Source organism: Manduca sexta, chromosome 21 (genome assembly GCF_014839805.1).
Source record: "Manduca sexta isolate Smith_Timp_Sample1 chromosome 21, JHU_Msex_v1.0, whole genome shotgun sequence".
NCBI lineage: Eukaryota > Metazoa > Arthropoda > Insecta > Lepidoptera > Sphingidae > Manduca > Manduca sexta.
In genome coordinates this window covers 5,045,391-5,073,060 of record NC_051135.1, presented here as the reverse complement: position 1 = coordinate 5,073,060, position 27,670 = coordinate 5,045,391, and the positions used below count along the sequence as shown (strand labels likewise).

The 27,670-nt window shown below is 35.8% G+C and overlaps 1 protein-coding gene across 1 annotated transcript in view; it reads right to left on the bottom strand.

Moving 5' to 3' along the window:
- LOC115451917 (collagen alpha-1(XIII) chain-like) overlaps positions 1–27,418 on the bottom strand; it is a 229,590-nt gene extending 202,172 nt beyond the window's left edge. Inside the window, exon 1 of the mRNA XM_037441139.1 lies at positions 26,873–27,418. Coding sequence (XP_037297036.1) covers positions 26,873–27,230 — 358 coding nt within the window. The 5' untranslated portion in view covers positions 27,231–27,418. The remainder of the gene's footprint in view (positions 1–26,872) is intronic.
- Between the last annotated feature and the right edge of the window lie 252 nt (positions 27,419–27,670).

The window sequence follows — 27,670 nt, the reverse complement described above, 5'->3', positions numbered from 1 at the left end:
CCCAACTGCTTCAAAATTCGCAATAACTGGGTAAACTAACAAAGTATAATAACAAATGGCGCGGAAAGATAATAAACAACAAACATAAAACAAGTTAAAATAAGTTGAACGTATGAAACGCAATTTCCGTTAATCAAACAAACGTGGGTACTCACGGCGCGGAAATTTGTCGAGCGAACGTCCGAGCAATTTGCACGCCGCTGGAAACACACGGCGCGTGGCTCGAGACGATGCCATTTGCATTCGCACTTGGGAATGGGGATACACACTGTCGAGTAAATTGACCAATATTTTCATATAACCCACTTATCAGTTTGAAAATTTTAACGTGTTTATTTTTCGTAAACTTTTTTCCATATTGCAGAAAGTATGTCAATAACCTAGTCTGCCAACTTCAAAAAATCCGATGCTCTGTTAAGAAAACCGTGAAAGGATTGGTGAATATTTATTCTAAATTAGATGGATTTCATTGTAATCCACAAATGAATTATTAAATCTTGTTAAAGTCTATAATATCTTTTTATGCTCCCTTTAATATTAATCCGAACATCGAGTGTGGTCCGGTATCGGGTAATGGACATAAGAAAGATATTTATAAAAAGGATCTCTAGTAAATCGATAAGGCTCAGGATCTTTACGAGTATTGAGATTATCGTATTTACATTCGTTTTTTACTCGATGTTGCTTGTTTAATAACCGGTTGGTGAGCATTTTTTAAAGTAATATAAGTAATAGGCTTTATTTTCCTCAAATTTGTAGTTTTTGAGCTATTTTTATTATAATAGAACACGACATATGATTTTAGGTACCTATTATACTGGTAAAAATATTTCATTGGTACATATGTAATTGGTAATCTAATGATAATTTCAGTTACACTTCCACCTATATAAATGTACTACGTCGAATATAGTAGACGCACTCATATCTTGTGAGAAGACAATAAATGCTCTTTGCAAGTACGAATTTATGTATTTATCCTAGAAAACTTTATCGAACAAACTCTAGGGCAGTGTGTCGCCGGTGTTAGCATAGATTAAACAAATTACCGCAGCGTGTTACTTGTATTCATGCCGCTCTGTTTGCGCGCGCTTTAACGCCGATAGCTTTATTGGAGCCTGTGGGAAGACTGCCTTACAGACTACCAGATATTTCAAGAATATAATTTAAGAAACAGTATATTCTACTCGCGTGAATCTTAAAAGAAGTCTGTTAGTCAAAAAAAAATGTAGCTATCTATTAACGATTAAGTTTTAGAATTTCCCATATTCCTAATATACTTACAAAGAAACAAATATTCTGCTATAAATTGATTTTTGGTCTGTATAATATAATGCATACCTAGTTTCAGCTATCTGACCAATAAGGTCCTGGGTCCAGCGATGTGTTTATTTATTTTTTACTAGGTGTTGCTCGCGGCTTCGTCCGCATGAAAATCCTTTTCCACTACAAAAGGGCCTAAATCACTAGCGATAGGTAGCGCCATCTATTTAAGAAATAATATAACAACATTCTAATATTGCCGAGCATATTACTACTATAAAAAGTAGTCTATGCGTTAATCCAGGACATTGTCTATCCGCATGACAATTATCAGCCGAATGCGGTAATCTGGTTCCGTGTTTACTTCTAAAAAACGTAGGACAAAACATACTAATATTTTCACAAACTTTCGTATTTGTAATATTAAAAAGATACTAGGAGATTTAATAAAACTAGCATGTGATACTTACAAACATATAAACAAAGAAATCAGGTCGGCAAACCGTGGACACACTACTAAATCTCGCCTAAATCTACACTCCATAACAAAGATGAAATCATATTCAAGCGGTGTGTGATGGGTTGTTATCTATTGATCATAAGACAATACAATTATATTCCTTTATTTAAATTTCTAAATTATCACAAGGGGGATGGTACCTATTACGGGCTAGCTGCAGGCTATTAGGGTAGATTGAGATCTCAGCCCCTCGTTTGAGGAAAAATTGATAAACATGGATTTCGGGGCCCGCAGACTGCCTGAAGCGACATCAGCTTAGTCACTACGTTTACCAACAATTCAACTGAGGATAGGACAAAGTCTTGAATACGTTGGACATGAAAATATTTTGCTCAGGATTACGTATTTATGACACTAAAAACTAGTTTTTAATGAATATTTTTGTTACTACGCGACTGCGCGTCGGGGATTAGTTATTTTTAGATTCGGATGCATCTCGATATAATTAAAGGAGTCATAAAATTCGATATTATAAAATACCACTAATTCTTTTTTTTTTCAATTTAAATAACACAGTTCAGGTTAAAGTTTAAACTTTTTACAAAACTCGCTCCTTACTCCCACAGGCGCCTTACAAACAATTCCGGGGAAGCAATGACGTCTGGCGCCCCTAGCTACGAGATAACCTTTACTTTTGCATTAAGTTTGTAAATAGTGTTGTCTTCTTGTTTTTATTTGCTCGAGGGGTGAGCGTTTTCTTAACATTAATGGAAGTAATTAATTCTTTTGAATGGTCCAATTTGTTGCAAAAAACATAGTAAAAGAAACTCTATTATATGGTATTAGAAGAGTGACTCTGTTGTTAGAGAAAATATTCGTTAGTATATTTACATTAATATAATGCCCTGCAGCATGTTTTATTAAGTAGTACTAAGTAATTGCCAAAAGCCTACTCACCACCCATATGTTACAGTCAGATTTTTAACTACGATTATTTTTTGATTTATAGATCGATTATGGACGCAGAGCTCATACATATAATTCAAAGTTCTAGATAGCATTGGTATATTTAATTGCAAGTGATGGTTGGCTGGTGGCAAGATATTTGTTTCCGCCCCGTACAAGGTGTAAAATCCGCCCCAGTGGTAAATGTGTGGCATTCCGAGATGAGTCTGTAAATCAGATTTCAAATAAGCCTGCATAATTATGTCGATTGGCGAGGGGTAATCATCTCTCGTCAGTCGATACTCTATTAGACCCCACTCCACTTACAATCATATACCTGTGGAGTCCCGTGCCGTCGTCGTATAAACAAAATGAGTAGCAGAAAAAAAAATACCATGAACGTTCCGTTCAAAAGCAAACTTGGTACCCCTAAATTCCCTAACCTGGGACTCAAACCCGCACTCAACACCACGTTAGCTCAAATTTCATACCACAATTAATTGCTCACTAGACTATAATATAACTATTCGGCGCGTCTGAGAAGTTCCTCTCAGTACATCTGTTGAATTAACTAAGAAGTTAATGTGGAAAGATTTTAAAGTTTCTCGAAAATGATCTTCGAAGTTTGAAGCTTATTTAAGAGCTGGTCATCACTTTTCGCGTTTTTGCACATTCATCATGTTCGGCAGATCAAGTTTTTATGGAGATTCCAAACATGTTTCTTTTCGTTCTGACCCAGCAAAATTTAAATACCTGGAGATAAGTGAAGTGTAATTCAAATATAATGTGATCTAATAACTGGTGACTTTACTAAAGATTTTAAGCTGTATTGTTGCTATCCAGTTAGAGATACAATGTAAAACCTCTTGCCAAAAGTACAAAACAAGGCCCCGGTAAATATTAACTGCTGCAGAGATTCAAAACATTTATCAAGTTTATTTGCCAACAATTAAAATAGTTTGCGTCTCTAATGTACAAGCGGCCGGCGCTCGTGTGTTAATTAATTGGCAGTGGCTACATCCGGCCCGCGATTTCCGGAAGCGGTTAATTTTGGCCACGCGATAAGGGCTTGTTAATTTCCGCCCCGTGTCACTTGTCACGGGTGGCCGAGGGTTGAAAATTTGACATTTATTTTATCATTTTCATTTCCTGACCTCACCTACAATTGTACATACTTAGGTAAAAAGAGATGGAAGATATTTCTCAACATGTGCGAGGGAGACGGGGCATAATGACTCCAAAGTGAAAATATATTTTCTGTGCTCATTTTGGTAATTTGATTTAGATTGTTTGAGATTGGGGGAGTTTATGGCGACAGTATTATGGACAGAATTTTCTCAAGTATTATTAAAATGTGCTTTACTGTGTCAAAGTATATTAAAAGTAAATTTACTTGAGAAATAGCTTACGGAAATTCTAATATAGTTATTTAGAGAAAATACAATTTAATGTAAAATACTTTTGTATAGCAATAAAAGAAATCTTTACTTTTTTGTTCACATAATACTCGTACTTTTACAGCTTAGTAAGATTTCTGAAAATCTAGGTATACTCCATAAATAATTAAAGGTAATATTCGTTCTATTATATCGTAGAGGAGACAAATTCCGAAAAGAGACGCTTCATTCCTTTCAAATTGAAAACACAAAATACCTATCGACTGATATGATTTCGCTTATTTTTAAAGCCGTTATGACATCAACAAACTTCAGAAGAATCCAGTCCCGGCAAAAGGGAGCAAGGGCAAGTGTAAAAGTTAACTCATAAATTCTCAGAATAAACTAAAAACATATTAGTCATTATTCCCACAAGTGTCGTGAAAGCGAACGCATCCCGTTCGCACATTAATATCCTTCATCGGAGACACCGGTCTCACCCCGCTTCACCCCGCGGCCCGCGCCACGAATACCAACAAAAACTCCGTTTAAAAATACATATTTAAGGGAGATCGTAAAACTCCAATATCCTGCGACCGTCTTTTCATCTTGTGTAAATGTCCCCCGCCTCCCCCGGACAATGGAAGCGGGCCTGCGATCATTATCAACAATTGAATCGTTACCGACTCGAAAATCTTCATAAAATTAAATGTGTTAGGGAAATTATGAGATGAGCTCGGTCTAGTATTTAGATTGAAACTGATGAGGACTCGGAGCAATACTTAATTTGGGTAATATAATACACACGTGGATAGATCCATACATTGCATGGTGTAGTTAGCTTGCTATCAGTAATAGAATGGAGTCGCAAAATTTAAGTGCGCTAGAAACCCTCGTTTGTTGTATTTGTATGGAATTTACGTAGACAAATGCGTCTGGTGGTAAGCAGCTATCACTGATAATAGATATAGACAATGCCAAGGGCTTAACCAAGTTGCTGTCTAACGTAAATCGATCTCCAAGCAGCTTGAAGTTAGTTGCTTCACCAAACGGTGCGTCGTTGGAGGTCATGACACATTTTATTCTTCGAAATCAAAACGACGTCACTTGGTACCAACTTGAAACCGGCCAGAATGATTGACGAGAACAAATAAAAATAGAATAAAATAAAACAAGGGAAAATTATTTCAATCGTGTATTTTAACGAGAGCTGTCATTTTAGTTTTAAAGCTGATTTTAATTAGTATGAATTATATAGTCTAGTGCCAGACTTTCGGCATCGTTAAAATGTTGACATTGAATAACGACTGTTTCGAAAGCAACTAGAGATGTTTGAATTTAAATGTATAAATAAATATGCACGAAAATTGAATTTTAATTATTTTCTCTATATTGTTCTCACTTTAATATAAATTGTTTCGAGCGATGTTCATCACCTGATCACAGATCTATCAATTACTTCGTCTACAACAGAGATAATTGTAAAGCTGATATTTGCTTACATTTTATTTTCGCGTGCCTTGACTACGGTATTGTACAAATATCGAACCCACAACAAGTTAGAAACACGCCAACTATGCTCAAAGGTCGCTGTTCAATTATGCATCAAGGTGCTTCCAACTCCATACTTCAATTTCCTCCAAGGTTTCACCAACGCCCCTGACCCAGTAGCGAGTTCACTCCCAAACAAATTATCTTTATGTTCCTAAATCCACTACGGGACTGAAATAAATAATTTTCTTTTGCACCAGCCAAACGGTAATAAAATTTGGCAGAGAGACAACTTGCTTCGCGAAGGAAGACATTCCGGGAAATAAGCGTTAGAATTGTACGATTAGATTGTATACGGAAATAATACATATATACATACACAACTACTTAGAGTAGACATATATAGACCTAGCATCTAGGCAGTTTGGTGAGCTTTTAGAAGTCCTATGTATCATCATCTTGGACAAAGAACAAAGACAATGGAGCGCACTATGGCAGTGTATGAAATCAAGGTTTTTAGATTTTTGCTCAACATGGTAATAGAACTTGGTTCGTTAATATTCTCACTAGTTTCGCTGCGCTGTCATGCAACACATTATTATGCAATATTTTGGCTATTATTGCTAGTTTATGAACGCACGCTTACCACCCAGGATCTGTTCATCTTATGATAAAAATGTAAATAAAAAAGTGTCTAGAGCGGTAGAATCGTCTTAAGTTCTCCACTATAATCGTAGAGTTCTATAAAAACACCCACGCAGTTAAACTATAAAGTGAAACAGCTTACTGAGCAAACGCGTTAAACGTTATCTTTGATGGCAGAATTATACAAAACTGTCGGCTTTGGACGCGTTTGCGATATCTGCCACGCTCGCGAGTGCACGCGTGTGGCGGTTATAATGTATTATTTAAAATACTGTTAATTTGTCTACGAATTCTACTAGATAATTACCATTATGTAATAATAATGTTCAACAAGAATGAAGCAGTAGTTTTCTTACCTAGTTCTCAGTCAACACGACTTAAATATAGTGAAGTCTAAATAAGTAAACAAAAATGTTATTCCCGAGTTGTCGAAATGATTTCGTAATAGCTTGTAGACTATTCATAATTGTATGATTGTGTTAATAATTCTGTATTATGTCTATATTTGGATAATGTTGTGAGTTATATGTTTTAATATACATTTAGATTAAGATTAGTCTTTAATGTTCCTTAATATGTAACCGGTTATTGCCATACTAATAATAATAAAAATAATGTACACTGTCAAAAAAGTTTGCGCCCTTCCACATAGAACAAAGTAATGCTTCTACTATTTGACGTACCTACACTAGGATATCAGAAGGGACTAGGTTTATAAAATCAATTCTTTTAGCGGATTTTTCATTATATTGCGTTTACTATAAGTAAATCAGAATTGATTTTGATATTACTAAGACTTCTAACATTACCCTGCTGTGTTAGTTTTAATGTATGAGGATATATCAGTATTGAGCTGAATATGCGCGTGCAGGGTACACGAGTCGCCCTGTGTTCGACAACGTGGCGCTCTGCGGCGTCCTGCGGCGCTACACACGCCAGTCGAACTGGGAAGTGTATTTTGGTCTAGATATAGAGCATAGTAATGCCGACTAGTTTTTCTAGGGTTGAAATAGTCACGAGTTATGAGGAACATGACAGCATATTGTATTGTTTTAAAATGTGTCTGTATGACTGTGTGTGTGAATTTCAATATAGTATTTCGCCTTTGAAAACAAATTATGTAGAATTTGACCAGTTTCTTTTAGTAAAAATTAATTTCCAACTAGCAGTTTAAATTCTTCAGAATCTTGCCCAATATTTAAATTCTTTATAAGTTTTACAGTTATATCGTTTCATGGATTCTACAGAACGTTTTCACTTTTATTATCTTCGCCCCTATTTTCGTCGATATCGATAGAATTTAGAGTTTCAACATAAGTCTTTTCCGAACATTGGGTCTTACGACAGCACTAACGTTAACTCTAGTTAACAATATTACTATAAATACAACCCCGCTGGCCGCTTAACGTCGGATTTTCTTACTTAATGGGCTCACTTAACTTTTGTCGGTTGGTACCATTGTTTTGTATGTAGTGCCAACCGCACGGCGTATCACAATAATGGCCGTCTATATACGGTGGTATTGTTCCATTACTTAGACTCTCTTGTATTTGTCAACGTTGCCTTTATCGTTCTTAGTTAGATTGTTATTGTGGGCAGCAATCATGATTGTCTGGAGAATGGTTATATGGACAAGTCTATTGAAGTAAATGAGGTCTATATTTTTAGTAGATTTTACTTCGCGTTGTTTTCCAATGCAAACCTCATTAGACTAACGTTGGATTATGAATAAATCCTTTTAGCTTTTACCGATTGTGAGCGATAATATCAGATCCTTCAAATACGTTCTAAAATTAGTTTCAACTACACTAGTTGCATGTAATAGCTAACCTTACTGAGTTTCTAGGCACATTACAAAATAATGTTTACCTACTAATTTTAATATTTTTTTTAATGGATGACGAAAAAATAATTGGAACTCATCTTTAACAATAAATAGAATAATCTTATATTTTCATATGCATTTTTTTAAATATATATGTAACAATGTAAAAAAAACTTTAAAATAAAGAGAATTGACAATAGAATAAAATCCCAAGATGCAAAAACCTTCAAATAGAGCCACAACCTACAACATATTCGCAAAGAGGAAAACACACTCCAAGATAATATCTGTTAAACAAGATATTTCCTAGAAATTAACAAAAAAAACACTCAATTGCCGCAAGCGGACGCAATCGTGTCTTCACAAGAATGTCACCTCAGCTCCACACATAATTGGTGCGGGTCGTAAAATTAGCGCGTGTGATGTAAGCGGTGATACTGCCTCATTGAACTGGGGCGAGATCATTGTAGTCACGTGCGCCTTATATGAGGCAGGTGATTGAGACGATGTTCCTAGTCTTGGAAACTTTATTTTATTGGTAATTGTCTGAGAGGTCAATAATAATTTTTGTGTAGTAAAGGAGGAGTCAGGCATTCCGCTCACTGTATTGGATAGTTGAAAGTAAAAAACTGCATATATTCCTAATTCTCATACGACTCTTCAGTGTCTGTTTCTGTTACAATAATTATAATTAAAAATGAATACACTTGTGACTTTGAAGTCAGTAGTTGCTACAATGTGAAGTAATTCAATTCTTGTAGACATTGAACTCATTAAAGCTAATGGCATTCGATATTTAATTAGATTAACCAGAACCCTTTTATTATCAGCACAAAAAATGTACTCGTATTAGCTTCTTTAAACGTCTCATCGTCCCAAGTAAGGGCACGAACAACTTTCCTTATTCAGCACTTCGCCTGTTTAGGCATCAACAAAAAATCATTAGCCTGTGGAACGAATTCCAATCCCTCGCAGACATGTCACTGCCAATCCCTCTAAACCCACTAAATTCAAATAAGACAGGCTGGCATCCATTAGAGCGGTCGTTAGCGCCAGATTAACAAACAGTTTATCTAGATCTGCATTTGCATTGACACAGGATTCAATGCTCAGTGATTCAGACCTCGAGCAATAAGTTACAGAGTGACGTAATCTCTGTATTCAATATACTATCTACGCAATCTATGTCGGGAGGTAATGAAGTTATGTTTTGGCAGATATACAAAATTACATGACGGTATCTTGTATCTTGTCTGGTCTTAGCCATTTTGGACGGTGGGCTGTTTGCGTCTTAATCCATCATCCCCCTTCAATAGGTTGGTCTTTAATCTTTTCTAAATGATTAAGCTGCCGTTCTAAGACCTAGATTATGTGACATTAATTATTACTTCTTTATTGTTATCTGTCGATTGATCAGACTTAAGTAATCTAGCAAAAAATAATACCAAAATTATAAAATGACGATCTGAATTGTACTACCAGATGGTAAGCAGTATCCAAACCAGATAATATCATAAACCTATATTTATTCAAATTAAGCCGGATTTGTGTGAATACAGACCCAATTCTACCCCTAAATCCCATTTTCAATATCTTAAACCGAATGCGCACGAAATCTATTGTAGTAGTGATAAGATCAACATTTTGTGTCCAAAAGCGTGTTATTAGATGGAAATGAGGTGGCAGCTGCAGCGGTGTTGGGCAATGAGCTGTGACGAACGCACACCTCAGCTCCGCGCGGGCAGGCGCAGGCAGGGGAGTGATCGGAAGGGTGAATGTTTGTAATTTTTGAATAAATTTGTTTGATGTTGAATTAAAAAACGAGTTGAGCTGACCCTATCTGGATAGATGGTGACAACAAAATTTGGAATAAAACATGTGATATATTTATTGAAATCAGAATAATAAATAGGTGTGATAAAATTACTAGGTAGGTTTTTACTAACTAGTTTCAATATAAAATAACAAAAGTTAAGGGTTAAAAAACTTAGACGAGTTAGTAGGTGGTAAAACAGACACATGATGTCGGAGTTCATACGTATATAAATATCTGGTACCCAAATTTAGTACAGTTGTATTCCGATTTACCTAAAAATGAAAAGTGCAATGCGATTAGATAGTAATTAAAACTTCTGAGTGACGTTGCTATTGTTTACGCACAGGCGCTTACAATTAGCAAACGATATCCTCATAAAATGATCAACCCGTTTGTTCACATATATTGTATTTTATCGATTAATTTTTCCTATCTTAACCCTTTAGATGCTCTGTATCGTTTTCGCCTTACTTACCGGGCATTGACACGATGCTCACAATAGGGTGGAATCACGGCGCCCCGCCCGCTGGTCATTGTGTCGGCCGCCCCGCGGCATCCAAACACGAGCAAACACACTGATCACTGGGATTTGCGTGGGAAACTGTTATGTTGACGATTTATCTTTTGAATATGATGATATTAGTTTATTTGGTTGTTTGTTTAATTTAATCGTTTGCAATATATTGCGTTATAACGATCAGAGTGTTTTATGTGAGATATGTAAATATGTATTTTTGATCGCGCGTCGCGCGTTAAGAGACATCAGTAAAATTTGTAATAAAGTTTCGGCTCATTGCTTTTATAGCCGGCCGTTTCTAAATTCAATTATGTAGAGTGCTTTTTGGCGGGAAACTGTTTCGGTGTCATGTTTTTTACACCGCATGGTCAGTATTCCAGCATTTGGGTCACCTGAAGACCTTACAGGAATAGGAACTAGAATGGAGTAGGTATTTGGAACTAGAGTACACTTCCGACAGTTAAGCTTTTACGGGATAAATGTATTCAGTCTTCTTATTGCGTATTTAAGCACTAACTTTAATATAACTTATAGTCCTTCAGTGTTTCGGTGTGATGCTTCTGAAATACCTTGTTGCAATATAGTTAATATATAACATCTATGTCAAAATGTAACTAGAAAATTATATTTGCGGTTCAGTCAATATTTGCCCGGGTCTATAGTATATACGAACCATAACTATTCCTACAGGTAATATGCGAAATTTGACTTGTCCAATTAAGCGACAAGTGTATACAATCCTACTAATATTATAAATGTGAAAGTTTGTAAGGATGTATGTTTGTTCCACTTTCACAAAAAAACTACTGAATGGATTTGGATAAAACTTTACAGTAATATTGGTTATACATTAGAATAACACATAGGCTACAATTTATAATGATTTTGTGTAATTTGGTAATAATATAACGATACATATAAATTAAGTTGGAAAAAGTTTATCCCGGAAAACTCCTTACGCAAACGAAGCCGCGAGCAAAAGCTAGTCATTAGATAGGACGGAAATATTATTAGTTAATTTCTAACACGTCTACTCGCAGCTTTGGTAATATTTTGGATGTGTATAACATCCTACAGATCATCGTCAAAATCCCTACGCGTTAGATACAAAATGGGTCTAATTGGATCCGCGTGTCCGCAATGACTTGGGTCAACACCGCCGCGGGACCTGGCCCTAAGTGGTAATATCAACTGACGCCCCTATAGGGATTTAGGGCCTCCTCTCCTACAGTATGATAATAACATAACCTGTACAGTCGCAGGAGGTCTTAAGTTTGGAGGTCAAATATTATATTTTTGTGTTGGAAGTGTTATAGTGTGGTCTGTGTGTCACGGAGTAATGTGAACTTTGGAAGACTTTTTGGAACAGTATTTTATTTATTTATTTGTTATAAAATATAACACATATCTTATATTTTTAGTAAACCGTCTACTTTGTAAGTCGATTAAAAAAGATAATTTTGTTCATTAATAAAAACTGTATTACATTTCAACAAAAATACCAATTTTTATAGCTTTTTAAGAAAGTATCCAACAGGTATTTACGGAAGAAATAAATAAAGCCTACCAACAATCATGTATTTCCCATACAGATTTCTCGTATCCAGCAAATTTGAAAAATCGAACGAACAGTTTTCATACCTATTTTAAATTTCGAACGAAATATCCCACAGATATCCGAAGATAACCGAGTAATAAATCATTGCTGCCAACATAACCACGTATTCCACATACAAACCTTCGCAAACCCATCAATTGGGACGCCATATTTAAAGGCAAAGGAACACGCTGTACGGAACATATTAATTACGCAGCCACGAGTGAAAAATGTGGGTTCGATTACCGGAACGGCACAACAGCGTGTAATGGTAAATCAACAGTTTCGAGTGTTTGAGCACACAATTATGATCTTTAGGTGATGATGGCTTAATGCGCCATTGTGTACATACTCTTTACGTTCATCTCGTCATTGTGTGAAGTTCCCATGAGATTCTTTAAACTGATGTTATTACGTATTTTTTTAGTCTTTATGACCCAATATTGAGTAAAGGGCTTGTTGTTCCACTGTGTGAAATTTGTGATAGACCATTATGGTATGCAGTGGTGGGATTTCACTGACAATGTCTGTTAACTGCTGAACGAACGATGTGTAGATAAGACACTACTTGTTTGCGCAGTTTTTATTTTATACCTAACTTAATATTGATGCATTTCGTGTGACAGAGAGAACTTGCTCGTAAATATTAGTAACGTAGAAGTTTGAACTCTAAAGCATTTAATAGCATTGTATTCAGTGGTAACTTTATGACAATGGATGTAGTCTCATATTTTTCAGTAATTAACTAGTAAGTTAATGTCGACGCCCTTAAAACGTAAAAGTTTGAACTCAAAAGTGTTTGATGGCATTGTATTCAGTCGTCTCTTTAAGTCGTTGTGTATTATATATTTCCTTGTAATTAACTAGTATGTTAAGGTCCACGCCCGTAACTTTGCTTTGTTGTTTGCCTTTAACTCTTTTTTAGTTTCCTCCACCCCTATATCTGTATTGAATACGGGAGTGCCGAACTGTTCCTAAGGCGCGCCTCCTATCAGCTGGAAGGAGCGGCGCGGATCCAGAGAGGAATCAATTAGTCCGCCACCGGGACGCCATTAACGAAGCCGCGGGATTTTGCGGGACGGCCTTTGGTGCGGGCAGTGGCGGGAATTAGTGGGCAGTAAGGAGGAATAAAGGTAGGCAGAGTTCTATGCATGTCAAAGTGTTTGTATAACTGAAGTGAAGGTCAAGTACAATTTTAATAATTTATTTATTTGATGATCTACATTGAATATTAAGTTGTACCTCAATGTTGAAAATACAAATATGTTACATGAATCCTTGTAAAAACAAAAGTTTTGAAAAATTAACACTTCAATATTGCAGAATGTAATTTACAATAAAAATGGCTTCGTTTTAATGTGTTAAGTAAAAAAAAATATAAATATAAATTAAGTATAGCGTACCAACTTATCTTACACAAATATTTTTAAAATTATTCGCAATATATTTTATCCAATATTAGTTTCCAACTTTCACTTATAATTATGAGGACTCGCTAACGCTTGTGACTCGAGCCGGGACATAAGCAAAAGCGGCACACCGCGGCATGCATAACTCAGAGCTCGCGGCGCGTGAAGATTCCGCCCGGAGCACCAGACTACGGGACTCTCCGGGACTCGCCGGTTTCGCCGGAACTCTGGGAGTCTTAACGCTAATGAAACTGGAGCTTTGTTCATGGCACGGGTTTATGGATAGTGTCTGACTTTCTGGATTACTTACCGGTATTATGACTTTGTTAAATTATAAAGAGTAGATATTGCACTATAATCTTTATATTAATTAGTAATCAGTATTATCATGATAGAGTAATGAATGTATTATTAAATGATTGAGTTGGTTTTATGTTACTGGAATGTTTTAGATTTTATATTATCAACACATTTTTATTAGCTGAAGACTTTTTTTGTTTGTTTGAACGCGATAATCTCTGGAACTACTAAACCAATTTGGAATTTTGCACTAAGAGGAAGCTACATCACTCCTGAATGCTAAAGGCTTTACTTTTAATTCCAAAAAACTCGAGGGTGTAGCCGCAGGCAAAAACTGGTATTGTATAAAATTATGAAGTAATAGTGACAAAAAATATTGCAATGTTTTTTTTTAAATGGTGTATCCATTATCCACCATATATTTTCGTACTAGGTTTTGATAATCACATAATATAATCTACCTTTTTACCTAACAGCCCTTAGCCAAGGCACTGCAGGGCCCTTGAATAGCCCAAGCTTTATTCGTTTTTACTCACAATCCGATGGTAATAATGACACTTGATGTGCGAACGGCATTAACTGAGGAAATGAAAAACTGCCTTTTGTGCAAACTGGTGCTAATTGGAGCAATTATAGTGATTACTTGTTCACAAGATGTTTAAGTCGTGCGGTGTTTGATTATACAAGTTTTTATAGTTATGCTAACAATTATGACTCGTTTGGGCGCTTTTATTTTAACTTAACGTGAAAAACTATTCTCTCGATTAATATTATTAAACGGTAACTTTATTAAGTGTTTTAGAGAATGAATTAAAGTGGGAGTTATTCCCCGAAACTAATCTACTGTGTTTGTGATTTTTGTTTAATAATAAAAAGCAAAATTATATTCATATAAGCTACTGTCTTTCTTCACACGAAAATGTATTTATATTTTATTTTCCCAAATAAATTTATCCTCGAAAAATTCACGTAAATATAGCGGACGAAATCTAGTTCTATATAAATAACAAACCGCAAAACTACAATACGGCGTGTTTACTGGAAACCCTCCGATCCGTCACGGATACTAATAGGTAGAGAGCTGACGGCGCAAATCCCAAAGCAAGTATTTACCGAACAAAATTATGTTTGCGCGAGCCTCGCTCGGTGTCGGGATACGAGCCGACACCACCCAACACCGAATACAGTGTCTTGGGATTGAACAATAACTAGAGATGAGAATTTCCTCATAATACGTATTGAAGAGAAAATAGTGAGCCGCTGAACGTTATGCTTCGCTTGTGAAAATGAATTTTGAAACTTGTTTCCTATATTATTATTTTTTGGAGAGGAAATGTTTTGAAAAGACACTTTTATATGTTTATTTTACGAAATAATTTATGGAACATGATTTATTATGTTTATGCAAATATAAGACATCGAAATAAAACTATTTTACGGAATGCACGAAAGCTGCAACGTCTTCAAAACGTCGGAAGAAAATTATAATAAAAAAACCGCAATAAAATCTGAAAAATAGTTATATACGACCAACATTTGTTTACTGGTCGTCTAATTGTTAAATCCTATGTTACTGAACATTACAAAACTTCTACGTACGATTTATCAAGATGACCGACAGTGTGGTACCGTGCGGTGATTTATATTTTAAACTCCGGAATTCTGTTTGCGGTCCTACCACATTACCAGACGAGCAACTTGCTCGCCATTACTTAAACCAAAAGAATAAATGAACGACGAAAGCAGCCGTGGCTAATATAAAGGCTCCCGGAGATATTCACCCCACAATTTCTTCGAACTGTAGACAAATTTCGTTGCTAATATAAAACAGAACTCCGAGTTACGATAATAGTTATTGTAGCCGAGTTTCTCGTGCGGAAATACAGGTACACCTGTTATTATCTTTGACATGAATATTAATAACAATACAACGCTAATAATATTGTATCACTTTTTTAATTACCATGGTGAGTGGGACCGCTGTCTTTACTCGTTACTAAAAACATCCCAAATAAATATTATATTTATCTACATTTTGAATGGATTGATTAAACACCATTTTATATTTTTTAAATTACCCATAGATTACATTACATCCTGAAAAATTTAACTCACAATAAAGTTTCAACGAGTGACTACGAAATATTAAGTAAATCAATTTTAAAAATATTTTAAATGGTACTTGTGTATCCTTTAACTATAGGAACGTTGCAATCAATAAAATATGGTTCTTGATTACTGTTGTTCAAGCTTCCTCTGCCCAACCCCAAGCTTCCTGTGCCCAATATTGTATCTTCGTAATGTTTATAGCATGTGTCCGAATAATTAATAACGAGCAACCACATATGACGTAGAATACCACCCACCAAATTACGTCAATCTCAAAAAATAATTATCCAAGCTTTCAGGCACATAAATCAAGCAAGACAATCAAGGAGTCGAACCCAAAATTCCACAACAATCCATCAAAAAAATCAATACAGGACCGCAGCAAAAGCCGGCGGATCCAATTAATTTCAACTTTAAACTAATACTGGGCTCAAACAGACGGACGGTTAATCAAAACATGGAAGACTTTGGCCTTTGAAAATTTGAGCCTGACCGCGACCGCGGCCGCCCATGAATTTATAATTGGACTTAACGTAATCCGGGTGAACGGCGATTAAGTACGAATAATGCCGGGATACAAAGAAACTATTAACTTACACGAGCCTTGCGTAGTTATAAAACAATATCCCCAACACAACGATGCTTCTTTGACGTTTGGACGCGGCAGAGCAGCTAAACGCCAACGTATTAAACTGAGCTATGTGTTTGTGGAGACGTATTTTACATATTACAATATATTGAACTAATCAATAGTTCATTGGAATTTTAATTATAAAATCACAGCTCTACTCTGGTTATGAACTTGGTCACTAATGACCTCCAATCTACTGATTGTAAGTGAAAAATGTCCCATATATACTCATTAATATCTATCAATCCGGAACACAATAGTGTTGCTTGACGATAGAAATGTATAAAATTAGTATTCAGATAAACTCGCGGGTTCAAGAAATACAGTTATGTAAATTATATTCTAAACAATTAGCGTTATGTATTTATTCAAACAGATAAAACGGAACGTAGTCTTCAGAATAACGTAAGGCAGTGAATAAAACGTTTTAATTAACACAATAGGCACAAACTACGTTTCCAGATAGGCCATTACAATCGGCTCGTGTAAATAGGCCCTTAAATAAAACATCTATAGTTAACAGTAAATTGGTTTTGTAAACCTTCACTCTATTACGTCGATACTCCCCTATTATTTTGTTTTTGGGTCAATTGGTGGCAGTAGAAAATTGGTAGGTAAATAAACTATTAACATGTTTTATTAGGTAATATTTTTATAAGAGTTTCAAGGGCTTTCGAACACAAATCGAAGAATTGTGATATTTTACTTTATACAAAAAATATTTCTTTGTTCTTTCTTTATTAACATGCTGTTAGCAACTCTACCCAAGGAGATTTTAAGGAATGAAAGCACCACTGTATGCACGTCGGGGATAAAAGTACAGCACAGGATTCAATTTATATGCCAAAATTTAAACGCATCTAGCGGTTTCTCCGTTTACTTCCTACAAACACGCAAACATCTTTACAAACTGTCGCATTAATATTACCCGTTAGAAGTACATATTAACGGTTGGTAGGATAATTGTCTTACGCGACATGTTTTTCGAAAAATTGGGGCTAGGTTCAAGTTACCTTCTCCTTTACTTGAAGTTGGTTAAAAAATCATTTATACTATTATATATGTGAAAAGAATGTGTTTTATGTATTGAATGTGTATTCTCTGTTGTAAACTCAAATATGTATTAAATTCAATGCTACAAATAAATGTCAATCAATTACCCTGCCAACCGTCAATATATTTTTCCCTAAATTGATGTTCATCCTATTATTTTTTATGTATGTTAAAAAACTATATGATATAGGGGGCATTCGTTATACATGTTAACCCTGCAGGCACACAGACGTGACAGTTTGTTCAATTTTTATAAATGCCTGTCCCCTGCCCTGAACCCTGGCCCTCTAATTATGACGGAGAGGGCGTTACGCTCGGACCAAACTTGATTGTCAATAGGGGACTACGGTTTAAACCGATTTCAACTAATGACTAGGTTAAAAGAGTATTTAATTGACAATTCAAATTCGAGGCTATATTTAGATTGTCCACACTAATACATGACATAATAAAATGTATATAAGACTGAAAAATTCGTTACGTTCCAGTAATTGAAGCATTGTTTCTAAATTTGTTTCGCTAATAAGAAATTACATAATTTTTAATGCTATTACTTTTTATCCCGGTGAAGGATTTTTATGTTTCGCAGTTGCAAACAAAAGCTGGGTATTCGGGTACTTTTTTAATTGCATTACTAAATAAAATATATTCGTCTTGACCTTTACTATCATTGTGACAAAAATAATCCATGAATAACAAATATTTTTGGGCATGTGGGAATATGGCATGTATGTAAATGTATTTCTGGCTACAAGTATGATGCTGTGACAGACTCCGACAAAATTTCTTCGTGTAATAATGGCAAGTATAATTAAAAATATGTAATTTTTTTTCGAAACTTTTTTATTTTACCTTTATGATTAGAATAATGTATGGACGTTGTTTCCAATTTTTTATTAATGCTTTGTTAAAACTGTATAAAAATAAAAATATTTTTTATCCCTCCTTCCGGTAGGTTACCAGCGATGCGAATAATTTGAAACTACCAAACTTCAATAATAATCTAAACACAAAGATAACAAGCAAATGACATTATTTCAATATCATTATATGTTCCAAATAGACATGGGCACGATCGTGGTCAAAACACCCTAATGTCGATCATACAGGACCAGCCCGGCTCTACGTCGTATCCCGGCGCCTGTAACTCAATGAGTTTTGGGTGGCCACCACCCAAGCAGTCACCGCTATAAGACTTTATCAAAATCACATTCACAAAAGTATTATAACCCCTAAATTGCATTTAAATGTATTCTTCAATACTTTCACTGGACTCTATTCAACTTAAAACATTTTTCATTCGTTCCCCATTCATACAACCAAATGGTCCGAACGAATGGATTAATCTCATTGATACATTCAGAATATCGGTTTATGTTCATGGCATGGCCAGTAATCGTTTCCAGTGGACGGACGGACACCCACACATATATATTATCTACACCCACTCATTATGGAATGATAATCATATATTTAATTGAAATTTGTATGACTTGTTGTAAGAAAATAGTAATTTATTTTATCATTGATGAATGTGTTGTTAATTGTGTTTTTAGAAAGCGTGGGATGACGTTTTTTTTGTTAATAAATAAAACAAACATATCCAACAGACACTCAAAAAAAAGTATTAAAAATAATTGAAAATTGACTGACCAATATACTATTAATATATTGTATTTAGTTTGTCTATTTCGTTTTGAAGTAAATGCAACACCAATCATCCTGGATAATGGGGATAAATACTTGCTCGTAAAAATAACGCCAATTCCCATTTCACATATAATAGCCAATACATACCTAGTCTTGCCATAAATATTGTAATAAAGAAAAAAGAAAATTGTTAACTGCAAATAACATTTATTACTTTTACAGTGTGTCAGTTTAATACATAAATATAAAAACAATTAAAAAATATAAAAAAGCTTATTCGAAGTGGTCTCCATTGGCTGCAATACAGTCCTTTAAACGATGAGGCCAGTTATCAATAGAAGCACGCACTCTTTCCATGGGAAAATTCTTCACTGCCAATCGTATAGATTGTTTTTAGGGACTCAAATTATCATGGCGTTTAGAGCAAGCTGTACTCTCTAAAACTGACCACAAATCATAATCCAGCGGATTAAGATCGGGACTAGACGACGGCCAGTCTTCAGCTCTGATGAAGTCCGAAACGTTCGATTCCAACCAAGACTGCGTGGACCGAGCTTTATGACCCGGCGCCGAGTCTTGCTGGAAGGACCATACTTGGTTATTGAACATGGTGATGTTAAGGGGCTTAACTACCTTCTCAAGAATGGTATCTTGATACACTTGTGCCGATGTTTTGATACCTTTTTCACAAAAATATGGCTCAGTCACTCCTTCATAGCTAACACCCCACCAAACCATCACTGAAGTCGGATAATGTCCACGTTGCACTCTGTCGACTAATTGGGAAGCTTCCTTAGAGCTTTGAGCATAAATACGGTCATTTTGTTTGTTAAAATGTTGCTCAATTGTAAAAATTTTCTCATCCGTAAACAAAATTTTTCTGTGACCTCCCTTTGCGTACCGCTTCAGTAGTTGTTTCGATTTTACCACCCTATTCTTCTTTAAATTATCAGTTAAGAAATGGCCAGTGCGTCTCTTATAGGCTGCAAGTCCTAAGTCATCTTTTAAAATACGCGACATGGTTCTAGGTGCTATCTTCATTTCCCGAGATAAAATCTTTTGCTTTCGGACAGGATTTCTTCGAATTCTTTCCCTTACTGCTTTGACCACCTTTTTCGTACGAACACTACGTGGACGGCCAGATCTTTTCTGTCACAAACAGAGGAGGTCTCATTGTACCTATTAATAGCCCGGTACACAAACATTTTACTAATACCAAGTGTATGGAGAGTTTTAAAAATTGCATTTGGCTCCATACCTACTTTGTGTAATGCTATCACAGCGATTCGGTTCTCTTTATCACCCCACACCATTTTAATATCGCAAAATATTTTACAATGTATTGGCGCCAAAATGAGAAAACACAATGAACAATCGTATAAAAATGACAGATTCGAAATTCAAATGTAATATTTTTTTATAATTAAGTGTAACAGTATTTATGGCCAGACTAAGTATATTTTTAAAACCTAAGACTATCTGCAGAACCCCACTTAATAGCCCAAATTTAACACCACGTTATATCAAGCAATAAAATCCAATTTGGACCGTAACGTCTGGTGCTAGAGTCGTTATTGACATCTCGATTGGTGTTGAAGTGGTCGTTTCCAATAATCCAAATAAACAGCAAGGGCGTCCGTGTGTCAAACGCACGCGTCACGTTTGTCGCTCTCCAACGCCCCTAGTTTTTATGGCTATCGATTCTGCCATTAGTTCCCATGGCTTTGTCCCTCGCTTTGATTTTTCTGTTTGGAAACAGATGTAAGGGATTTCGTAAGGGTTGTATGGATGTGTGAAGTTTGTGTTAACTCTTATTGAGTTTGGAAAATATTTCACTTTGATTCGCCTATTGCGTCATTGTCTTAATAAATGAAACTATACACTCGTCTCTACTCAGCTAAGATTGTGACAAAAATCATCCATGCATAACGATTATTCCCACTAATATTCTTGTTTTTACTTATCTGATTTCTGGTAATTTTGCAGTTTAAGAGTAGAAGGGGATTCAAATATTTTCTACACGTTTTATTTCTAATCTTGAAGTTTATGAGTTAGATATTAAGATCGTGTTTTATAAGTTAACGTTCGCACTTTTGTTATAGAACTGTTGAAACAAGTTCATAAAACCGGCTTTCATATTTATGCATAATAATTAAAACTTATGTTGTTTTGATGAGAAATGATTCTATACTGTACCAACTTTTTTGCAAATAAAAGATTTACTATTTACTATTTAACATTGTTCGTATATTTTTACGAATCCAATGTTATATGAATATAATTACAAACTGTAATGGCTTTAGTAAATATAACTAATAATAATTATTTATGTTATATAGACCTCCTTAAAGCTTCCAAAAGTTGGCGATGAGGCAGGGTTGGCACCTGACATTGTTTTCATACTTTTCACATATTATGCAATACCCAGGCTGAGACTTTACATTAGTATTCTCTGAGACAGTTCATTTTATTCTAAAATAGGTTTTAATAAACGATACGCTGTACTCCAAAAAAACATTCCCAACAACTCTTTACTTACAAAAAATGTTCAATTAATCATTACGATTCATCATTCACATCAAAGTTTTGTAACAAAAAACAATAGCTCCATTTACGATCTGTCAACAGCTCGACAAAAACCTAATTCTCAACACAAAAAAAACACCGAACGTATTAATACCCTTTGAAACATAATACGTGGATCTAATGCGATAATATCAAGGTTTTGTCCGCGGCTTCACTCGCATAAAATCCCTTTTCTGATATAAAACAACATAAAATTATGTAAAATTTTTCAGGAAAAACAATAATATCTATATATTAATAGTATAGTATCTTAATTTCATTCAAATGCAATCACGACTTTCTGGTTTTACATCCAAACATAGTGTGAGGACTGCGTTCGGTGCGCGATGACGTAACTATGCTGCTACAATAGAAAAAAGGTTCACAAATTGTTGAATTTGTAATATATAATGTATGATAGGCAATAGTGATCCTATAAGGGTTTCTTTTGAGGCATAGAACCCCAAAAAGAACTGCCTAGCGTTCAGTTCTAGTGGTTCTGAGATAATATTAGTTTATGGTACCATTCAGGAATGTTATAATTTATCTCACAGAAATCAAAAGTGAGCATGGTGTTCTGTGGTCGTTATCTTGAGATAATATGAAATTTGTCATGAGGTCGTGTTAGTAAACTAGCTTCATCGTTAAAACTGTAACATAGCAGCGCATACTGTTACTGCTTATCAGTTTTAAGCGATGATATACTGAAGGGATTTTACATACGAGAGATCTATCGTCCAGTAAATTTTTGTAATCGTTTTGCTTTTTATCACACCTTTTAAAGCATTAATTTAAACAACTCCTTTATTCCTTTGCCGAATGTTGAAAAACCCAGATATCAAGTTCCGTTGGATCACGATATTTGATTTCATAGAGTCAGGCGTTTATAATTGGTAAATTAAACAAGCTCTTACTAGAGTAAATGTAGAGAGTAAAATTAATTTCAAATGTAAGGATCGCGAATTAGGAAAATACTTAATTTGTACCGAGAAAGTGCTTATTAAAAGCGGTCGAACGCCACGTCAAAGGGTAAGTTAATACTCTCAATGTACATGAAAACTGGATTTACGACATTTGACGGATTAGTTTACAGTATTTTTAAACAACATAGGTTTAGGAGACCGTGGTGCACAAATGAAATATAAACATTATGGGTGCACTAGTGAAATTGACACAAATGCAGTAGCAACTTTGTTGACCATATCAGCCCTGTATTAAATACTTGCCCACTGCTGAACACGGGCCTCCTCTACTACTGAGAGGGATTAGGCCTTAGTCCACCACGCTGGCCTAGTGCGGATTGGTAGACTTCACACACCTTCGAAGTCCTATAGAGAACTTCTCAGATGTGCAGGTTTCCTCACGATGTTTTCCTTCACCGTTAAAGCGAACGATAAATTCACAAAGAATACACACATGATTTTTTAGAAAAGTCAGAGGTGTGTGCCCTTGGGGATTTGAACCTGCGGACATTCGTCTCGGCAGTCCGTTCCACACCCAACTAGGCTATCGCCGCTTTTTTTCAACTTTGTTGATTATCATGCAATCGGTAATATTGCTGGACACAAAAAATCTAGACTGTCTTAATGGCATCACTATGCCAGTAGTGCCATAGTGTAGTCGTTGTGTATTACGGTACGGCTGCAGTGTTGAGGTCTCGGGTTCGATCTTCAAGTCGGGCGGTGATATCGGGTTTCTCTACCAAGTATTAGCGGGGAGTCTGGAATTTGTTCCCGATATGGCAATAGGCTAGTCCCCTATTACATCATGGGACGGAATACGCATGGCGAAAAGTACTTACCTACCCCTTTGTGGATAAAAGGCTAAAACTCCCATATTCATGTTTTTCTTTTTATGGTAACAAAGTACCTTGTACCATAGTATTCATAGCCTATAGTGATGACTATCATTGTATCTAATATTTTACACTCGCAAACCAAAACCGTCACCATTTAATCTCAGCTTATCATTTCCATCGCACACCCGTCGTATAATCATGGGGTAGGAACACCTTTCAAACGAGTGTTAAGAGTGGGACAAAAAAAAATAGGGGTATACTATTGTCCGACGCAATTTGATCTCTATAACACCCTATTACATTGGAAAGCTGTTAAACTGTAGACTTTGTGACGGTCTGATTGAACGGATGTTTCGGTTATAAGGCAATTTCGAAAGGTTGTTATTATAGTCAAAACATTTGGAATTTATTGTTATTCTATAATAAACGCATTTTTAATATTTACGTATAATAAATTGTATTATTACATTAAATTACGTATAATAAGTACTAGCTTTTGCTCATGGCTTCGCCCGCGTGTAGGAGTTTTTCGGGATAAAAGTCTCACTATATATTTTCCCGGGATAGTAGCCTATAACCTTCCCAGGGTCTTATACTATCTCCATACCAAATTTTGCTTTCTTATACCACTTATTATGTCACGTCCCGTTCCCGTGGGAACGGGATAAAAAGTATCCTATGTCCGTCTCCTGGTTTTAAGCTATCTCTCCACCAATTTTCAGCCAAATCGGTTTATCCGTTCTTGAGTTATAAATAGTGTAACTAACACCACTTTCTTTTATATATAGATTATATAATAGTATTGATGAGTCAGTTGTATTTTATTATTTAAAATAATAATTTAAGATTTCCTCGGTGGCCTAGTTATATTAAGGTATGACAGCAGTGCTGAGGTTTTGATTTAGATCTCCGCGTCAGGCAAAATGATACTAGATTTATTTATTCTATATCAGCTTTGAGTTGGGAATTTGTGTCCGATATCTCGATATGCTCGCCTCTTATCACATCATGGGACAGAAAACACGGCGGAAAATGGGTGTACCAGTAGCGGCTCTGTCTACCCCTTGGGGATTAAAAAGGGCAACGCGTTGTGCGCGTGTGGATGTAATAATTTATTTATGATCAATATGAACATTATACTTTTATAGTTGGTCATTCTGATTATATAATTTAGTTACTGTAATTAGTGAAGTAATATCTACCATTGAACCTAATGATGTGCCAAGTAGAGCCTCTAAGAACTTTTGTTACTCAAAATTCTTGGTATCGTTGCTACTGTTTATGGATGGTCGAAGTACTCACCATTAAGCGAATCGCTTACTCGCCTCATTCAGTTGATAATAAACGCAAGCCAACACAGTAGCTTACAAATCCTTATAAAAGGATATATTCCCCTTCAATACCTTGAAATACTGTAAAATTATTATACAAGCCACGAACGATATTAATAAAAATGTAAAAGGTATTATGCTCAGTGAAAAAGGAATCGCTATAATGGAATCCATTTATGGAAAATAAAACGTTAGGTCGGTTGAAGGTTAAACTCCTGAGGTTACGGTTAATATTTCAGTGAACACTTTAGTAGGATTATTGTTGATATTCAATTACTCACTATTGATTATTTTTTCTTGCATGCTTAGTGATGAAAACCGTAAATCAGTTATATTGAAGCAGTGAAGAAGGGTCCAATAACCCAAACTCTTACCGGTTTTCCTTCATGTAGAATCTAACTATCATTAGTACGATTTGAAAACCGCATTTATACATATTAGTACCTATATATTATTGTAGCGAGTTCTCTTTCAAAAATGTCATCTTTTGCCATTATATTGAAGACATGTTGTTTTTAAGTTATTCTTTCTTACATTACCTACCTTAGTACACATAGCGTTTCGGCATTACATTTTATTCTTTGAGTTATTTTCTTTCAACATTTCGTTTGGAATTTGATACGTGTAACACGTTCGGTAGAGTTCAACTTTACTTTCGTTTACGCGAAGTTTATTCGTAAGTTATGAAATATGTAGCTGCTATTATTTCGTGTTAAAGGTATTCTTTATTTTATATGAAATGTATTTAAATATCATCTGTTTTATATAAAATTGTTTTGTCAGCACTGTAGAGTCGGTTACAAGTCTGAATTGGTATTCATTCCGGATTGTTTCGGTGTAGTGTAATATTACTTGCCAGTACTAAAACACTTTACTTAAATACGATAAAACAGAACAGTTTATTAAACAAAAATATAATTTATAACCACTAGATTAAGTTCAATTCCGTCGTCGACAAGTTACTTTGTCTCGCTTGATAAACAACCATCCTTTTCACCTTTCAGACATTTTTCCCCGAGTCAAAATTAAACATTTAATTAGCGACGAGGAATATTCGCTGAAACAACTCGGAGTTTTTAAGCTCTTGATGGGATAATTTTTTCTGTCCCAAAAATTTAGGAGGCTTAATTAATAATATATATTCTGTACGTAAATTTTAGATGTTTTTTTAATAAGTCGCTTGATTGATTGCTAGAGGGGCAATATCGTTGTATTCAAATATACTGCATTGGTCAGATTAGCATTAAGTTTTGATACTTATCAGGTAGTAAACATGCTGCAATGGCCTTCAACCCGAAATAATATAATACACGTTGTTAAAGGTAGGTTAGGTCGGTATAATGTTATATAGAGGTCCGCAAAATAGATTAGCCGAGAGTCACGACTTAGGTAATCTATGCGGCGAAATGAAGGCAAGGCGTTCGGATAATGGATTTATAATTAATATCATTTAAACTATAATTCGTATTATGAGAAATATAATTATGGCATTGAGGGATGCAAACAACAGTTCAAGGAAATTTATGATCGGACGCAGTTCATTTATTGATTGTTCAGGTAAAAAATCACACGCGAATTTGATATTGTAAATATTGATATTATGGCTATATTTTACCACTATCACATGGTAATAAGCTCAGTAAACTGTCGGCACAACTATGGCTACCACTTCCGAGATATAGGCACGACTTTACAAACGCATGTAAAAATTTGTGTCTCTGAACGCGATCTACTCACGAGCTGACTCCAAAGAAATACTTCGGGCGACAAGCAATATATTGTAGAACGATATCAATGACAACAAGACGGCGTGGTTTCCTAGAGAGCGTTTTTGGCATCGCTATTTAAAATCGACATCCGCACTTCTGCGTTCGTACTATGCGGACACTGCATGGTCTACATCGCTTCTGAGAAACGCAACATACACTACAAAAAGTTAAAAACCAATATCCACATTACTTCCCCCGTAAATAAAACTAAGTTTATGCGATTCTTATAACAATGGGAAGCAAACTATCAAAATATTGAATACAATCAAAATATATAAATTTCCTTCAACATTTTTATTCATGATTTCACGACATAACTAACCTGGTGGACAAACGCAGTCTCCGTAATCTCTGATGCTCCTCCGTGGCCGCCAGTACGATGGCGGTCTGGATAGCACCTCTCTCCGCAGCCTCTCCACTAGCGGCTGCTGTGGCTCCAGCACAGCACTCCTCAGCGCCAGATGCTGCTCCTCCAACAGCGACAGCCTCTCCTGCAGACCTTGCTGCCGGTACAGGCTGAACCCGCTGGAGATGAGGCTCATGGCGCAGGCACACCATAACACAGCACAGTACGCCCACGGATCTCCTGGACATCTCTCCTCAAATTTCTCCCATTTCTTCTCGTCTTTCTTTTCAGTTTTGGCGCTCGGGGGCGACTTCCCTCCCATTTTGAGGATCATGTTGCTTATGTGCCGTGGAATGTTGGTGATACTATACGTTTCATCATTTAGGATTCATGGCACTCGATCACAATATCACTATCGTATTTGATTTCGAGGGTGTCGTCGCGGCGCTGGGCACGGCCGGGCGCGTCGGCAGGCGGCTCGCCACTGACTGTCGGCGGAGTCGCGACTCGGCTGTGGCTTGCGGAGCGACGAGCGTGCGAGCGTGCGAGACAACCAGGCGTGCGCGACGTCACACGCCGCAGTTACACGCCGCTGGCTGTTTGCTGAATTGTGCGTGCGTTTATAGAGATTTTTAATGTGGGGTTGTTTGTAAATAATTAGTCATTAAATAACAAGTTTGAAGTGTTAGTATAATTCAGCATTTAATTTATCAGTGGTGTATTTAAAGTAATTTCAACATTTTTTCCATTCTCATAGATATAGTGTGTAGAGAC